A 17,033-nucleotide genomic window follows, 5' to 3' on the forward strand; every position below is an offset into this window, starting at 1 on the left:
ACACTGTGGGATAGTGTTTGTCGCTGAAACACGGAGAGTAACAATTCTTTCGACCAATCAATTGACTGCAGTGTTTAGCTCCACTTTTTAGGGTCGATACTCTTGGCACCCCAACGGGAGGGTCAAAAAGTAGGATGGTACGGATCGGTTATTTGGGGATCTTTCCCGGTTTTAGTCTATGGTAGGGGTGTATTGGTATCGGCTCCGGTACCATCTTTAAGTACTTGTACTCTTAAAACTACGCAGATATAACGGCACCAATACCACTTTGCAGCTAATGCTAGGGGGCTAGCGCTAGGGTTGTCCCAACATTCTCCAGCGTTGGCTGCAAGGCCGCAAGCCTCATAGCGCTAGCAGCATGAGACAGCTACAGCTAACTTTGCAGCTAATGCTGGAGAATGTTATAAGACAACAGTGAAAAAAGTAAACAGGAAAAAAAAGTAACAGAAGCTTGTCCTCTTTTAAGTGTTTTGGAGCCCAAGTATGAGGTTCCCAGCCGTCATCACATCACAGACACCATGTTTGCTTACTGTACTCTATCCGAGGTAAAGTACCTGTTTATTTCTTTGAGCCTACTTGAGAGTGTGTGTCTGTGTGTCTGTCTTTTATCATCTTAAAAACTAAGTTATGCCTCAATTTCAGTGGCATTAATATTGGCATCGGTGAGTACCCAAACATAAGTACTTGTACTTTGACTCGGTTTGCAAAAAAGTGGTATTGGTGCATCTCTAGTATATGGAAACTCCGCAAAATGCGTGTAGAACCGAGACTAACTGAACTGAACCACTCGGTGGATGGGGCTTATGTTTACAAAGCTCCTAGAGCAGGGTTTCTTAACCATGGGGCCACCTGCAGGGCTGCGAGGGGATAATATTTTTGCATCTGTCGGCCGTAAAGGCCATGATTGTTGGCCTGCATTATACTCTCCGACCACCAGAGGCAGTAACGCGCCAGACAGAAGTAGGCCTACATCGCGAGAAGGAGAAGAATATTTAGCCTAACATCTATAGAGAAGTCTCAACTCTGCTCGGTGACGACCCTGAATGGAAACGTACTGGAGAGGTTCTTAAAAAAATGATGACAGCAATGGGGGCAGCGCTACACAAAAAACTAAATTCATGCGCAAGTACAATCCTGATTTTATCAAGTTCAGTTTTGTTCACTCAATGGAGGGAGTGAAGTAGAGCCAAGAGCACAATGTGTGGAGTGCGTTCTAACCCTATCCAATGAAGCGCTGAAACCTTCAAAACAAATACGAATTAATTGGCACCAAGGTCATGTTTAATGCTCTTGTAAGGTTTGCTTGGCACTGACTACTTTACACTTCATCATTTATATTTAATCCAATTTGTATTTATTTTCAGAATGCTCTTTTTAATTTCAACAAATCTACGAAACTTCATTGAGCACCTAATTGTATTGCTTTTATTGCTAAGTTTATATTGTTACTTATTTGAGCAAAATTAATTAAATGATCTTGTTAACTTGTGCAAGGTTTTATGCACAATTAGCCTATGTATAGGTTCATATTGATTAAAAAACATACAAATGATGAACAGTATTCATTATTACTACATAGTGACACAAACAGCTATTAAATAAAAATGACCGCAAAAGTCAAATCAGAACCATTTACTCGATTGGGCACCAGACTACCTTGCCCTGAAAATGTTGGGGCCCAAGATCAAAAAGGTTAAGAAACCCTGTCCTAGTGGACTCCTTTACTACATATGATTAGTGGTATAAGCAAGATAAGCTAAAAAAGCATTATAAAGTTACACATAATAGCCCTATTCAGACATATTTACGCCCCTGTGATGTTAATTAATGGGGGATAAAGTGATCCCTCCATGTACCGTCTTTGGAGGTAGTAACAGAGGCGTGCCAGAGGAGAGACAGTAGCTCTCACTGAGCATGGGTTGAGGGAGGAGGGAATACAATTTGATAATTTAACATTCTTTCTTATAGCTGGATTTTGTTTACATAAAACACCAGTAAAAGATCTTGATAATATCCATCTTGTGATGTCCCACATGTCACTCTCTGTTTTCATTTTTGATCCATAAGGAGTTCCTTTTTTCGTGGTTATATGATATTTTGCATTAAGATAAGACCCTTGAGATGTGCCATCTCGTTTTTAAGGAGGTCCCAAAATAGGACAAAGTTAATGTCAGAACCAGGATGTCCTTATTTTATTTCAAAATAAAAGCAGGTTTGTAACAGGAAGTAAAGTGCCCTTACCTTGAGATGGTGCAAAAATTCATAATAAAGGCATAACAGCAACTGTTTGAAAAGCAAAATAATTGGATTTCAAACATGCAATTACAAAAGTGATTAATCACGAACAACTCTTGAAATCAGCGATTGATAGTGTGCTTAAAATGTACTATTGGTGTGTATGTGTGGATGCAGAAATGTTTTTCTTTTTACGTTCCTTTCCCATGGATATGTAATTGCTCTCACATGTTGCTCTGCTGACCGACCCATGTACTCCTTACCGTCTCTTACACCTGATTCAGAGCTCTGACTCATCTCCAGCTCATTGTCCTCACTATCAGAGAGGATGACACTCATAGTCCTCACATGCTCAGATATCTTGAGCCAATCAAATGTCCATTTCCTGTAAGTATCCATATATTGTGAAATATATGTCCTGACACAGGATATTGTGTGATCAAACGTTGCCATAACATTACATTGGTGACCTGAGGCAGAGAGATAATTTCACAGCAGGTATGGATCCTCGTAAAGCTCATATACCGTTAGTCATACTGCCTCACAAACTCGTACAAAACTTCAGAGTTACAGCACCTCCGTGCCTCGAGGTGTAATCTCCTCTGCTACGTAAGCTCTTTAACACAGACTCAATTGTCAGTGTGTGGGAGGTCTGTTGCTTTGAAGGAGCAGAAAAGGTAGACTAGACACTACAGTGGTTACCTTATACTTACACACAAACATACAGTATACACTCACACAGTCTTTAAGGAGTAATCTGTTAGATATCTACTGAAATGATAAAGTGACCTTACTCTATGATCAGACGTAAAGAAAACATGTTATGTTAAAGTGCTGGCTTCTCTGACCAACAATGCAGCAGCCAATATGTCCTCCTTCTAACTTTAGATTCTGGTCCTGAATGGTCTGGATTTGTTTGGACCAGAGAAGGTGGGTGGTTTTAAGGCACCCTCGGACGCCCCTCGGTTTGCAAGATATCAGGGCAAACCAACAGGTGATGCAGCAATGGAAGCTCTCTCTGATGTTTTAAGTTTGGACTGCAGTACCACTGTTCAACATTTGGTGTGAGAGTTACATATTGCTCCTTTAGGTTATGTTAAGTATCCTCTGTTACATTGAAAGGCGATATAGAAATTTGATCTATCATTATTATTTGTATAATTGGCTTTGCTGTACCTTAATTTACACTGACAGGCCTTTCATTATACTTTCATTTGACTTAAACATGTTGTGGCTTCTTAACAACATTTCTTAAATTACTGAGAAAAGATTTTGGGGGAAGATTTCTCTAGAAATCTTTCATAGAAGTTATCAAAGTCAGCTGCTGTTTGATCATGGTGTAAGTAAAATATGGATAGAAGGACAAATACAAAGATGTACTTTATTCAATCCCTAGCAGTAATCTTGTTAGTCTAAATTAAGCATTGGGGAAATAAATTCATAGTGAACATTGAATTTAACGTCATCGATATTCATTCACATTAAAAGTCCTCTTGATAAAGCATCACGTTATTTGTCCATGCGCTCTGCAATCACAATAAAGTCAACTACTTCTCTCTCATAAAATCGAGCAGCTGGAAGGGCAAGAATTTAATCTGAACACACATCATGTTTATTCCTTTTTTCAAAATCCCATTTCAGGTATTTGAAAACTGGTCTACAGTGACAGGAAATGATAAACACACACACTCATTACTTGTCTGGGAATATGAAATTGTTCATGTTCTTAGCGGAAGTAATTCCCCAAACATATCTGAAAGCTACATCGCCATTGTACTGAAACAATGTGTGTGTGTAGCAGACTTAAGATGGACGCTGGCATTCATGAAGGCAAACGCTCAGGCAGGCATCATGATCAACACGTTTATTTTCTGTAACGTAGCAAAGAGGGCACATGTCACACGTACACACGGACAGCAGTATGGTCTCTCTCCCTGTACAAAAGCCGTCCCTCTTATATTTCAAAGTGCAATATGGAACATTAAATCAACAAAAATACATTATAACACACCTGTAACATAGCAAAGAGGGCACATGTCACACGTACACATGGACAGCCCCCCCCCCCACACAACAACAGGTAATATGGAACCAAATAAGCTATTTACAACAGTACTCTCCATGTAAATAAAAAACGCACAGGAAAAGTGATTGTACAGTTCTGGACAACATGTTTTGAGAATGTTCACAAACATTAAATAGCAAAATATTTTAAAACAAAAATATTTACTCGGCTACATGTGTGTAAGTATATGTGTGTTTGTGTGTGTGCGTATGTCTGTGTGTCCTCACATGTCCACATTAAGCACTGAACGTCAGTATGTGTCTGTTTCTAAGCTCCATCATGTGCATGTTTGGGTTTTAGTCCTGCAGGACTTTAAGGACCTGATTTACTAAACATTTGCGTGTATTAAAACGTGTTCAAACTTGATACCACCAGCAAAAAACGTGTTATCGGATCTACTAACAGCGTGCAGTAAGGATTGTGTCTTTCATATGAGCAAAACAACTCGTATTGTCCAAATAGTACGTTTGTCTTAAAACGCAACATGAGGCGTTTCTGCCCCAGCGTGCACAACACTGGGAAGACAAAATGCAAAGAAGTTAAGTTAGTACATGCAATGCGATTTACCAAACAAGGCAAAAGTTGCGGTGATTGTGACAGTGTCTGAATTTAACACCTTGGAAAGGAACATGCTAATCCAAGAGCCCCAGTGTTACGCACAACAGTCTGCAGTTAGGAGGAGACAGGCACAATAAAAGACGTGTTAACAAAATAAATGGTATGTTTTTTTTTTTTTTTTTTTATCTTGCTTCAATAATAGTTTAAAAGAAACACCATGATAAACTATAACTGAACATTTACAGCCTCTGCATTCTAAAGAATTTTTACATTGAAACTTATGTCTTCCTATTTCCGTCTTCTCGCCAACATTACATTTTAAACAGGGTTTCTTGGGTTACGTGTCTCTGGTGCACTGCAGAGCCCCCTCCCCTGCTGCTGCGCTGTGGGATGCTTGGACTGGGGGACCTCACCACTGCTTGTGCCCCCAACTTCAGTACCTGTTGCCATGGCATTTATGTCCGATCAGACACAGTGCTGACCAGCTTCTTGTGCGCAACAATGGCACGAGTGGCACACACACTGACCACCAGTCAGTGCCACAGAGGACTGTACAATGTATGACAATTCATTCAAAAGAGGGAGAGAAGAAAAGAGAGGACGTGTTTAATTCTGAGGTTTTCTTATAAGCCACGTTTTCCTTTTGTTATATTCAGATTTATTTGCTATTACTTGAAAATACTGGACGTTCATTTGCCTCCCACTAACACCTATTTTACGCTTGCAGTCGTCCTGCTTTCTGTCCAAACTCTCCGTCCAAACTCTCCGTCCAAACTCTCCGTGATGTAAACCAGTAGAACAGGCAAAAGCCTGTCTGAAATACTACCGCCTCCACAAGGTTTGCACCTGACGTCATTCACGCAAATATTCTTCGTAAATCACCTGCCAAACACCCACAAACCAAATGTGCAAACTTTTGCAGTGAACACGCAATTTCGTACTCTTTAATTGAGATCTTAGTAGATCAGGCCCTAAGTGTGTGTCTATAGTTGTGTCTATAGGGGAAGGATGCACTTCTGTACCAACAGAAACTAGTTTAGCAGATTATGAGGGTACAAAAATTTAAAGCCACTCGTTTGGTCTTTCTATAAGTGTGGAGGAGAGACACGTGAATTACATAACTTCTGAAAGCATTACATTTTCACATTTGTGCCGAGTTAGCACCACCAGGGGGTCAGAAGAGGGGGACAGGCGATGTACTTGTTAGCTTAGCTAGCAGACTGAAAGAAAGTAAATGAGCTAGATGCAGTGGTCGGTATATAAACACCTTATAGCCTGTCAACTTAGTCTTGAGCAATGTTCCCAAATTAAACAGTCAGTCTCAGTTGTGAACTATGGAAACAAAAATCCACGTTTATATTTTGTGGTTTATTTGGGGGCAGATTCTAACATGGTGCTGATGGAGGCTGGTTGGAGGGACCCCAACAGACTCAAGCATCATGAAAAACTTCAGACACAACAGCAAATACAGCACAAAATCGCGCCTGCAAAAATGAAACACACATGACTGGATCCGTGCATACACAATCGCTGTCAGTCACTCCCACATACACATACATCCCCCCACTGTAGCTCAGCCCTGTTCTTTAGACCGCCCTGCCTCCTCCCTTTTCTCTTGCACTCTTTCTTTTATGCGCTGTGCCTCACTGCCCTCCCCCTCTGACTCCTCATTGGTTGTTTGAGAACAGAGTTGTTTCACTACAGCTGGAGCTGGAAAAACTGACCACAGACACATGTAACATCGACAACACACACATCTACAGCACACACACAAACACACAGTACAGGGCTGTTCTCGTGCTGTGTGGGTGTGTTTGTGAGTGTGAAACTCGAGAAAAGAGCGAGAAAACGTGGAACTTGTTGGTCCACACGTCTGGAACAGTTGATGATGAGGATCACTGTGCTGCATGGATGGTGAGGAAGAAACAGTTGCTGTTGACAGACCGGGGTTGCTGCGTTGCTGTTTTGGGTTGTTCTCACTGCTGCTGGATGTCATGATGTAACTGCTTTTTTAATGGGATTACTTTTTCATATGGAAGGATTCCTTTTCATGTCTGAATGTGTTCAAGCCAGGAAGCTGCTATGATGAAGAGTGTCAAACACGTAATCGGTAATGTTTACACACCAACACACACTCATACTAACACTGTTAAACCTGCATTAACACGTAAAGTCCTTTTGCCTCATTTTGTACAGTAACACCAGCCTTAACTCCGTGACTCACAGTTACACTGCTAGCTGGTCCAACATGGTACAAATGTGTCTTTGAGTAAACTCACTTGTTGCACTCTCCAACACCAGAAATGACAAGGTAGACTCCTGCTTGAACCATGATTCCCATGACCAACCAGAAAATAAATAAATGTTGGATTGTTTCTCTGTCAGACCTTATTGAAACTAATTGAAGACTTCTGTATTGCTCTTGTTTATAGTAAATGGTATTTCTGTATTTTGTAAAAACACACACCCACCCACACACACACCCACCTACACACACACACACACACACACACACACACACACACACACATACACGTCTTTTGCCAGCAATGCTTTTCACTGTCTGCCTGGTGTCACACTTTTTCCATTTCACCATTTTTTCCCCCTCTTGGCTCTGGCATAATGTAGTTTACAAGGTATTTCCTTTTGCACTTTAAAATAGCTGTAGATGGAGCTACAGAACACCCATGAAACAAATAAAAAAACAACAGAATTTAGCCAGAAAGAGAACGTACCAAATATGGGTAGTGATTTGTTCCAAGTTTTGCAAAAATGCTTCATAGAAATGCTTCCCACTTTGGTTTTTGCATTTGCCAGCCACAATACCCTGTGCATGACAATGTGAGAGCTATTTTCAGTGTTAAGTTAAATACATTTCTTTACCGGTTAAAATTAAGGGCTACAGTAATGGATGTGGAACATGGATGTTCAGGTTGTTGTGTTTTTGTTATATGAACAAATGAAGCATTTGACGCAGTCTCATGGATGAATGTCTTGATAAGCTTTTTGTGTGTTGGAAGAGTGTAAGTCCTCTTCAGCTTCTTCAACACTGTTGATTCTGCCACTCTTATGCAGTCACCAAGACTACAGTGTAGAAACACAGAATCCCATGCCAGCAATAAAGCAAACAGTGTTGCTGCAAATAACAGGCTCCAGGGCTGAATTTTCTCTTGATCTCTCTGTGCACATAAAAGACCACAGAGCAAAAGGCTGAGACTACAGGGGGAATGGAGAGAAAGAACTGGAGTCCCCATTGAGTTCTTGGACACAGAAGAGCCACTCAGCACATGTTGTCTTCATTATGAGCTTCTTCAAAAAGAGAAAAGACTAGAAAGTGCAGAAATGCTGCATGTCAAGAGAACAAATTAGAGAAACAGCCTAATTGTTTCAAGGAATCGTCAGAATTGATGAGCATGTCTGGACAAATCTGGGACACGTTATTTTGATCATTTGAATTCTTTGTGAATTGATTTTGTTTTTGGTCACTTGGGATGGTAAAAGCACGCTAAAAACCACCTTTAAAAGAAACCCAAGTATTTTAAAGGAGCAATCTGTAAGATATTTACAGACTTAAATGATAATGTGACTACTATCAGACATGAAGGAAACGTGTTATGTTGAAGTGCTGACTTCTCTGGCAACAATGCAGCAACAAGTATGTCCTCCTTCTAACTAACTGGTCCTGAATGGTCTGAATTTGTTTGGACCAGAGTAGTAAAGCCATTTTAATATGTTTGATATGAGACCAGTTATCAGGTCAAACCAACAGGTGTTGGCGCGATGGAAGTGAGCAATGGAACTGTTTCAGATTGAAGTGATTGTACCCCACCTAAAAAGCCTCTGCATGTTTCTTATAACCTCCATGAGCAGAAACCTGCTCAAACTAGGAACAATATTGGAGATGCTTTTGAAAAATGGAGAGAGGTTAGAACACAGAAAGGTTTACAGACCAGTGCAGAGCTGGCTAAACACTGAAGCTTCAGAGTCCACAACATGACGACCTGTGTGAGCATCCACTCTAGAAAGGAGGGGGCAGGGGGAGACAGCTCTCTGAAATGTTTTGAATTCGGTCTGCAGTACCCATTTTAAAGGTTTTAGAGTTATTATTGCTCCTTTAAATAGGCACCCACCGCTGGCAGGCAACACTGAGTCAACATCAAGAGTCAGACATCAATCAATCAATCTTTATTTCTATAGTGTCAATTCATAACAGGTGTTATCTCAAGACACCTTACAAAAAGCAGGTAGAGGACCTTACTATTTGTCTGTAAACATTACAAAAGAGCAGATATGAAAACACACAAACAAGTTCACAAGGTATCTCTTCTTTCTATCAATGTAACCATCACTCCTATATTGGCTCAATTTGGGTCTCAACCAACCACAGGTCATTATGGATGGCTGCTGAAAAAAAACATCTATTGACACATAAATATTATGCAATGATCCATGTGGAAAGAGGCACGAGTTAAACCGACCTACCTGTTGCTCTTTTTCCACCTCTCCTTTTTGCTGAACTGCTGCAAATGGCTCAACTTGAACAAAATAAATAATAAAGATAGATGTCAATCAATGTTCCATCAAATAACAATCACATTTCATTACAAGCAAAATGAAAGGCAACATTTTTTTTAAAGTGACTACTATGTCAACAAAATCATTTTACCTCTGCTCATAAGTCCTGCTGTGTTTCTGATGAGTTTAATTCTTGAACGTTGAGCTTCAATCTGTTCGTGAACAACAGCAGTGATGCTGTATTACAGCGTGCTGTGTAATCCTTTTAAATTTAGAACAGACGGACGAAGGTGTGTTTGCTGTTGGTGCGTGCAGACGGAGGGTGAGGAATTGTTGGCAGCACAGGTTTCTTTAGACACCTGACAACTCGGCACAGTGTCTTCAAGTGTTCCCATATTGTCTGTGAGGTTTTGTGAAACTGAGGAAGGTCGCAGCCATTTTAGAAGTCAGGACGTCCAGTGTCAGCAGCAGTTTTCCTCCAGGTACCATCAGAATAAACACAAGTATTCCAAAAGAACATAAAAAACATATGACAGCTGATTAGCTTATAATTAATTGTCAGAAATGTCTACAGAAAATCTGACATATTACCTCGACTCTAAACTTCTGAACCTGCTGTTGTCATTGTAATATTCTCCTGCCTTGGCTGTTCACACATGCTCCTCACAGCGGGAGACAGATGGGACAGGACAGGGGTCTTTGCAACACTATAATGGGAATATCTGCCTAATTTCAGTTTTTCATGTAGTTCAACGGAATCACAGTGTTGACAAAAGAGCGGGGAAAGAACATATTGGAGGTCAGAAAATATAATGCAAATAAAGCTGCTTCCGACTCTAAAAAAGGAGGACTAAGTTGCTTATTCAAAAGAGCTATAACTTAATCGTTACTGTTGATGAATGTGGCAGTCATGTTGGATTTTCAATCAGGCTACTGAAGGCTCTCAGAGTTTCAATGTCAGAATTCCGATTTCAGGGGACGTTCCCGATGACAGCTCTGAGATCAAATGGAACACACCATTTGTTCTGCACAAATATTAGGAAGCTGGCAGGAAAAACTCGGGGTAAAGTTTGAATGTGTCTGTTTGTGTCTAGTTACATCCAAATATGCAGCACGTGTATTTCAGGAGCTTGTAAACTTTATCTGTAACACAAGCTTACAACTTGTTATATGAGCACTTCCTGCGCTTCAGTCCTGTGGCAGTTTCTAAAAACAGATTGTTTCAGTCTGGAATTGAAGCGGTCAGAGATCAGGTCTGTCTGCACCATGCCGCCTACTTTGATGTTCAGACAATACAGAACATCCTCTCTGCGTTAGTGCTGGACTGTGGTTGCATAACCCTGCTGTTCCATATGTTCTTAGACAGAAAGATAACATTTCTTAGATCCTCACAGACTTGCACTCAGTAGCTGGTTTTATCCTTCAGTTAGATCCACCTCATTACTTAAAGCATACGACTCCCAATTGGTTATTTGAAGCAATATGTGTAGCTTTTATTTTTGAATGATGAGACACTGCAATATTGGGAAATTGACCTCAACCCAATTTACACAATTTTGCCACAAGGGCCACTTCTTGTCACTTCAAAAGAAGCAGTCGATTCATCTCCATTGTGCCTCAAGTGCAAAACAGAAACTGGTAGTCTTACACACTGTTTGTGGCATTGTAGAAAAGTACAGCAGTTTTGGCAGGACATCGGACAAGACATAATAGTATTCTTTTGAATTGGATAATGGAGAAAGTCCCATCCAGGATTCAATGGCAAAGGGTGGCACTTGAATATGTTGCTTTGGACTATCTGACATGCAAACTACACGGCAAAGATGATGTTTTTCGTAAAATATGGGAACCTTTTTTGTCATGTATGGGCTTGAATATTTCTACCATTCTTTCAAGAGGGTTTGTATCATAGCTGAGAATGCTCTGCCTCAATGACGCCCTATCATGCATGGCAGTGTACACTTGGTTTATTTTCCTTGCTTATTTTATTTCATTTGTCTGGAATGATTCCTGAATCTCTCGCCTGTATAAATTTAAATTTGTATTGAAATGTGTGTGTGAGCCAAATGAATGTATGTTTGTTTTTGTCAGTTGTGTTCCTGTTTTATTTTTGAAAATTTAAAAAACCTATATTTAAAAAAAAAAAGAAGAAGCAGTCGAACATGAAAAACCTTGATACTATCAGCTGATCCAAAATTTAACGCTGTGGAAGGATTTTATGATCTGTTTAAGAGGTAACAATAAACAACAGCTATAGTTAACAGATGAATACAGTGTTTTTGTATGCATATGAGCTGAATCAAGCTCTAGTCTAAAGCCCCGTTTCCACACCTTTTCGGGTCGGCTTGACATTCTTGGCATCCCAACGGAATGGTCCCAAAAAGTAGGACGATACATATCGGTTATTTGGGAATCTTTCCTGTCATTGGATAATCAGCTCTCGTCCATGGAAGTCATCTAACCAATCACATCGCATTCCTCTCTCATTGTCCTCTTATCATCATTCGGCTTCCCCTTTTAAATATGATTCTTCCTCTGCCTTCGTTCATGCTGATGTTTTGTGTACCCCTCCAGCTCCCTGTCACCGTCCGTCTTCACAGAATCATCACCTATCAATTCTTCACCCATACAGTCTCAACATGTCATCAGCTTCATCAGCACCAGGGTCTGGACTCCATCGGGGGATTTATTCTGTCAATGCTTAGAGCGTCATTCTCCAAACACATCAACCCCCCCATAGAGTCCAAACTTCAAAGACTTTCTGTCAAGTCACATGTCCATGTTATTCATTGTTATAAATAATTGTCTTAATTCACTTGTCTCTCCTGGTTGAAATATGAGTAAAAAACAATCACATTATGAAACTCTGTTTTTCGCAACATGAGATATCATTTTGGGTAATGTCATTATAACAGTATTTCATGGGAATTATAACACATATAAGCAATAACACTGTGGCTGTGGCTCAGTGAGTCAATCGCCTATCATCCAGAAGGTCGAGGATTCGATGCACAGCTCCTGCAGAAATATGTCCAATGTGTCCTTAGGCAAGACAATTAACCCTGAATTGTTCCTGCTGCTTCGTCGGTAGTATGTCAATGTGTATGAATGGGAATGAATAAGTTACTTGTGATGGACACTTTGCTCTGCCATCAGTGTGTGAATGTGTTGGTGTGACCTCCAGTGTAAAAGAGCTTTGAGTAGTCAGAAAATTAAAAAAGAGCTTTAGGCCATTTACCATTTACAAGTACAACAGTACAGGCTTTTTTGGGTTTAATGACATTTGGAAAATGGAATTGGGCTCACCAGTGAGGCACGTAGCAGCCTGAATGATTGTACACTGACTCTTCCTTGTGCCTATATTTTCTAAGGAGTACATAGTCCATCTTAACCCTCAGATCTGTTGGTTGTACATCACTCTGCTTTTACTTTTACCCTTCTGTTTCTAGACTTCCCCCACACCCATATTGGCAACACAAGTGTCTCTGAGACTCAATATGAAAATGTCAAAGCATCTGCGGTAAATACTCCACTGTGTACTTTTATTCTGTGCAGGATGTTTATCCAACCATCACAGGCTGATTTGTTATTCTGGGTGGATGAAAATCACAGTTGCCATCTTAAAATCTAAGACATGTGTAATACATGTGTTCCTTTGCTAGATTTTGTCTCAACGGTGTTCACATTCAGCCCAAACAAAAACAACAACCAAAAAAGCTTAAAGCCGATGTACAGTACCTGCTTTTCCAGGAGCTTTTTAATGAACACCGTCTGCTGAGGAAGATGATGGGGATAAAAGCTGGGAAGCTTTTATACATGCAAAAAACTCTTGATATTACAATTTTCACCAAGCAGACCCATTGTATATCTCCTGCAACAAGTCTGAGTGAACTGTTGTGAAAACACAGCAGGATATTCTCCGGGGAATTCATCTCGAGCCAGTGGAAGTGACATTTTTATTGTCCACAATTTCTGCGTCTTTTCTTTACTTCACGCCTTACCTCAGGAGAACCCCCGCCCCCCTTCCCGTATGACAGGGATAGTCTGCTGCTGTAAGGTGCATATGTGAACAGCCAGGTTGGGAGAATACCGAGAGCAGTCTTACTGAAATATCTAGATATTTTCAGGAGTGCATGTGTGAAAATGGCTTAATTAACCTTGAATTAAGATATGTTGGCCAGTCTTCTGATTTAGTATCAGGCAAGTTTTAAAATCAAGCTTCTGGTTATCTTTTGTGCATTTTAGTTCATAAATTAATTGATGCGTGTTTTGAAGCAATTGTAACACTTTGTACACTATTAAGAAGATAAAACAGCAAAGTTAAACATATTGCGAGCTGTATTTTTAATATCCTTGGTATGTCAGCAGACTCAGAAACCAAGGACTGAGGTACTCAGATCCTCCATCCCTTAAAGGCCAGTCTCTCACTACCACTTTAACCCCCCCCCCCCCCCCCCCCCACACACACACACACACTGACACGCAACCTAGCCAAGCATGTTCCAGAGTCATAAAGTACAGCCAGTGTTAATGCATGTCTTTATTCTTAGGGACAGAGAGAGGTCTGTTTACTGCATACTGCGCTTGAAGCTTCAGGCTGCAGGAGAGACCATAATAACCATTAAAGCAGAGAGTACATGTGATGACAGAGTGTAACCACTGTATCTCTTCTAAATTGGGAACAACACAGATTAAAACTCTGAAACTCATAAATTAAGGAACTTACAGGATGGAAATGTTCACCTCAGGATGACACACCAGCCTTTCAAAGTAGAACTGAAATCAAGATAAATAGATTTTCGAAGGCTATTGATAAGGCTCATTGTTTCCCCAAGCAACTCCAAGAAGGAGACGCAAAACACTGTTTTATGGAATAGGTTCCTTTTTTGTCTTTATTGTTGAGATAGGACAGTGGAGAGAGTCGAGAATCAGGAGGGGAGAGAGTGGAGAATTATATGTTGAAAAGGAAACATAGGTGGGATTTGAACCTGGGACACTATATTTGAACCTGGGGCACCAGCTTGGAGGACTATGGCTTCCACACATGCATGTGTTTGTTTCATTGGATCACCAGTGCCCCCAACCCTGTTAGTAGTTTCCGGTTGTATGTTCAGTCTGCTTATCAAAATCTGAATGTAATGCTTGCAAACACTCAATGAAACAGCATTTCCAAAGCTTGATCCAAAGGCAACTGGATGGTTGAAGATCTTGAAAAACTTTGTTGCCAACTCAGCTAGTGATAGTGCTGTGTGTCATCCTTGGTCATTAGCATGCTAATGATCCACAGAAGCTTCAATTTGTAGCTCCGGCCACCAGAAGGTTTATAAGTGAAGAAGCCTTTGATGAAACATCTTCAATTGCTTCAACCAGTGCAGTGTCCTTTGGATCGAGCTTGTGACTTATAGATGTCACCTTTCTGTTACTGCAGGGGGCTATGGAGTCCCAATGATGGCGTTTTTCATGCTGCAAATCCCGTCTCAGCCTCACTTTCAGTCAACCTAACAATAAGCTGAGAACAGGAGCAGCGGAGGGTTTTAAGCCTCTTGACAAACTTTTAAGATAAATTACGCGCCTTACTGTGCAAATTACTAATCCATCATAAAATCAAAATGGATGAGTGGTCAAAATGTTTTCCTTTTCCAGTGTGAACTGATTGAGACATAAGCTAATACATTTCTGTAGAAAGTGGCTATTTTAAATGAGGTGTGCATGTGACGGTGCTTCTGCAGGACGCTCGACGAACTGCAGGATTTTGCACTTCCACGTCAGCCTAATTTTTCAACAGCAACAGGTTGCAGCCATGTCCTATGTCTCTATTTTATGTTTTGTATGGGCTCTAATAAAACAAGAGTAAGAGCTGATTTTCTTTGTGTTTTGATCTTCTTGATGTTTCTTGTGCAAACTCAGGATTTGTGTGCTCTCACAGTCTGTTTAGATTTCATAAATGTTACAGTGCATGTGTCTTTATCTGATCACTGTGTGTCTCGCCCTACAGATGAGATCATGCAGCAGGAGATCAGGCCCCTGCTGGCAGTGGACATCATTGAGCAGCTTCATCGCCAGTTTGCTTTGCTCTCAGGTACGGATCTCTGCTATGCTGTTGTTTTACATTTTGGCTTCTGACAATAAGACTTATACACTTTTATTTTTTATCACAATCTTATTTGTGACATGACATGACATACAGTACAAATTGGATACATAAAATAAAATGATACTAAGGTCCTCTGTAGCCCTGTTTCCACCAAGCGGTTTGGTTCGTCTCGGTACGGCACGCATTTTGCAGCATTTCCATAGACTAATCCTTTCGGTGACCCTTCCGTTGGGATGCCAAGAATATTGAGCTGACCCTAAAAGGTGGAACTGATCACAGCAGTTGTTGAGTTGTTGATTGGTTGAAAGAATCACTTCCTGTGTGACAGCGGCAAACACAGCCCCGCTGTGTTTAAATACACAGCCGATTGTCGATGGCCGATCTTTTCTTCACTTTCATTTTGCTGCATAAATACAAATAACCTTTCATGCCCCTCTGATGAAAATACTTCTGCTTGTATCTCTCCTTTTCAAGCTGAGAGAGACTTTCAACGCTTACACAGAAGGTGAAAGTTTCCCTTTAAACAGTTCTGATGATTTCACAAATAACCGTAGCTTTCCTGATTGATGGGGTTTAATGTTTTATATCATCAACAACTTGCAGCATTTCTATCTCAATCCCAAAAATGGTTGCCCCCCCCTCCCCAAGTTTTAGAATTTAAGCCCTATACCATAATCTACGGCTACCATGCAAAGCACTTTTACATGTACACCTTCACACACTGGTTGCAGAAACTGCAAAAAGTGCCGACCAGTTTTACCTCATCCCATTTATTTGACACTGAAGAAGCAGAAACTGAACCTGGGGTTAAGTGCCTTGGCCAATGACACATTGGACACGTGGCTGCAGGAGGTAGGGATCCGTATCCGACTCTACCACTGAGTCAGTATTCAGGCATAAACAGTTTTTACTTAAAATTAGCCATGCTCTCGTTTTATGATACATGTTTTTTTATCTTAAGGAATGGCAGCTTTGTACTGCAGGTTGCAATATTTGCTTTCAAAAGTTCAGTCAGCTTAGTCCCAGCATTCACTCGTTGGTGCCCTCAGACTTTCCAGATGTGTTGTTAACGGTGGCACAGCTGCCTGTGCGGTTCTGGATGGATTCTTCTCATTCCTCCTCTCAGCACTCTCAACAACAGTCAAAATAACAACTGTGTAAAAAAAACCCTCTGTCAGCATTACTTTCCTGCAGAGTTACATAAGTTGATGGCTTTCACACGTGTGCCATTTTTAGGTCTTTATAACATTGTCACATGTAACCATTTTTGAAATCACAGCTGTTTTTTCTTCTTCACAGTCACAATGTTCAAAACAACGGGATACCTTTCTTGGAAGTTTTGTTGTTGTAAAACTTTAAACTTTAGCAGATGCTGCTCTTTGCTTCACCTGTTCAGCTCTTTGGTTTTTACAGCGTAATGCTATGTTTTAGGGTTAGGGTATCTAAACCACAAAGAACATGACTGTTTAAGATTTAAAAAAACGGTCTTCTGCAATCAGAAACTTCACTACTTGTCACAAAATATGTTCTTACGTCACATATGCGACCCGTGTTTACATTCGGAAA

At 40.5% G+C, this 17,033-nt stretch overlaps 2 protein-coding genes across 10 annotated transcripts in view; both read left to right on the forward strand.

Moving 5' to 3' along the window:
• Positions 1-17,033, forward strand: part of ect2 (epithelial cell transforming 2) — a 305,416-nt gene that overhangs the window by 148,428 nt on the left and 139,955 nt on the right. The gene's annotated exons all lie outside the window — the stretch shown is intronic.
• The window catches only part of mcf2l2 (MCF.2 cell line derived transforming sequence-like 2), a 121,633-nt gene that overhangs the window by 24,755 nt on the left and 79,845 nt on the right, over positions 1-17,033 (forward strand). For 7 of the 9 annotated variants that reach the window (XM_079351241.1, XM_079351248.1, XM_079351243.1 and 4 more), the window contains exon 2: positions 15,369-15,452. In XM_079351241.1, coding sequence (XP_079207367.1) covers positions 15,369-15,452 — 84 coding nt within the window. Of the gene's footprint in view, positions 1-6,750; positions 6,773-6,901; positions 6,969-15,368; positions 15,453-17,033 lie in introns of those variants that run through there. The other 2 variants (XM_079351247.1, XM_079351245.1) reach the window with 2 other exon arrangements.

The sequence above is a fragment of the Symphodus melops genome (genome assembly GCF_947650265.1).
Source record: "Symphodus melops genome assembly, chromosome: 8".
Taxonomy (NCBI): domain Eukaryota; kingdom Metazoa; phylum Chordata; class Actinopteri; order Labriformes; family Labridae; genus Symphodus; species Symphodus melops.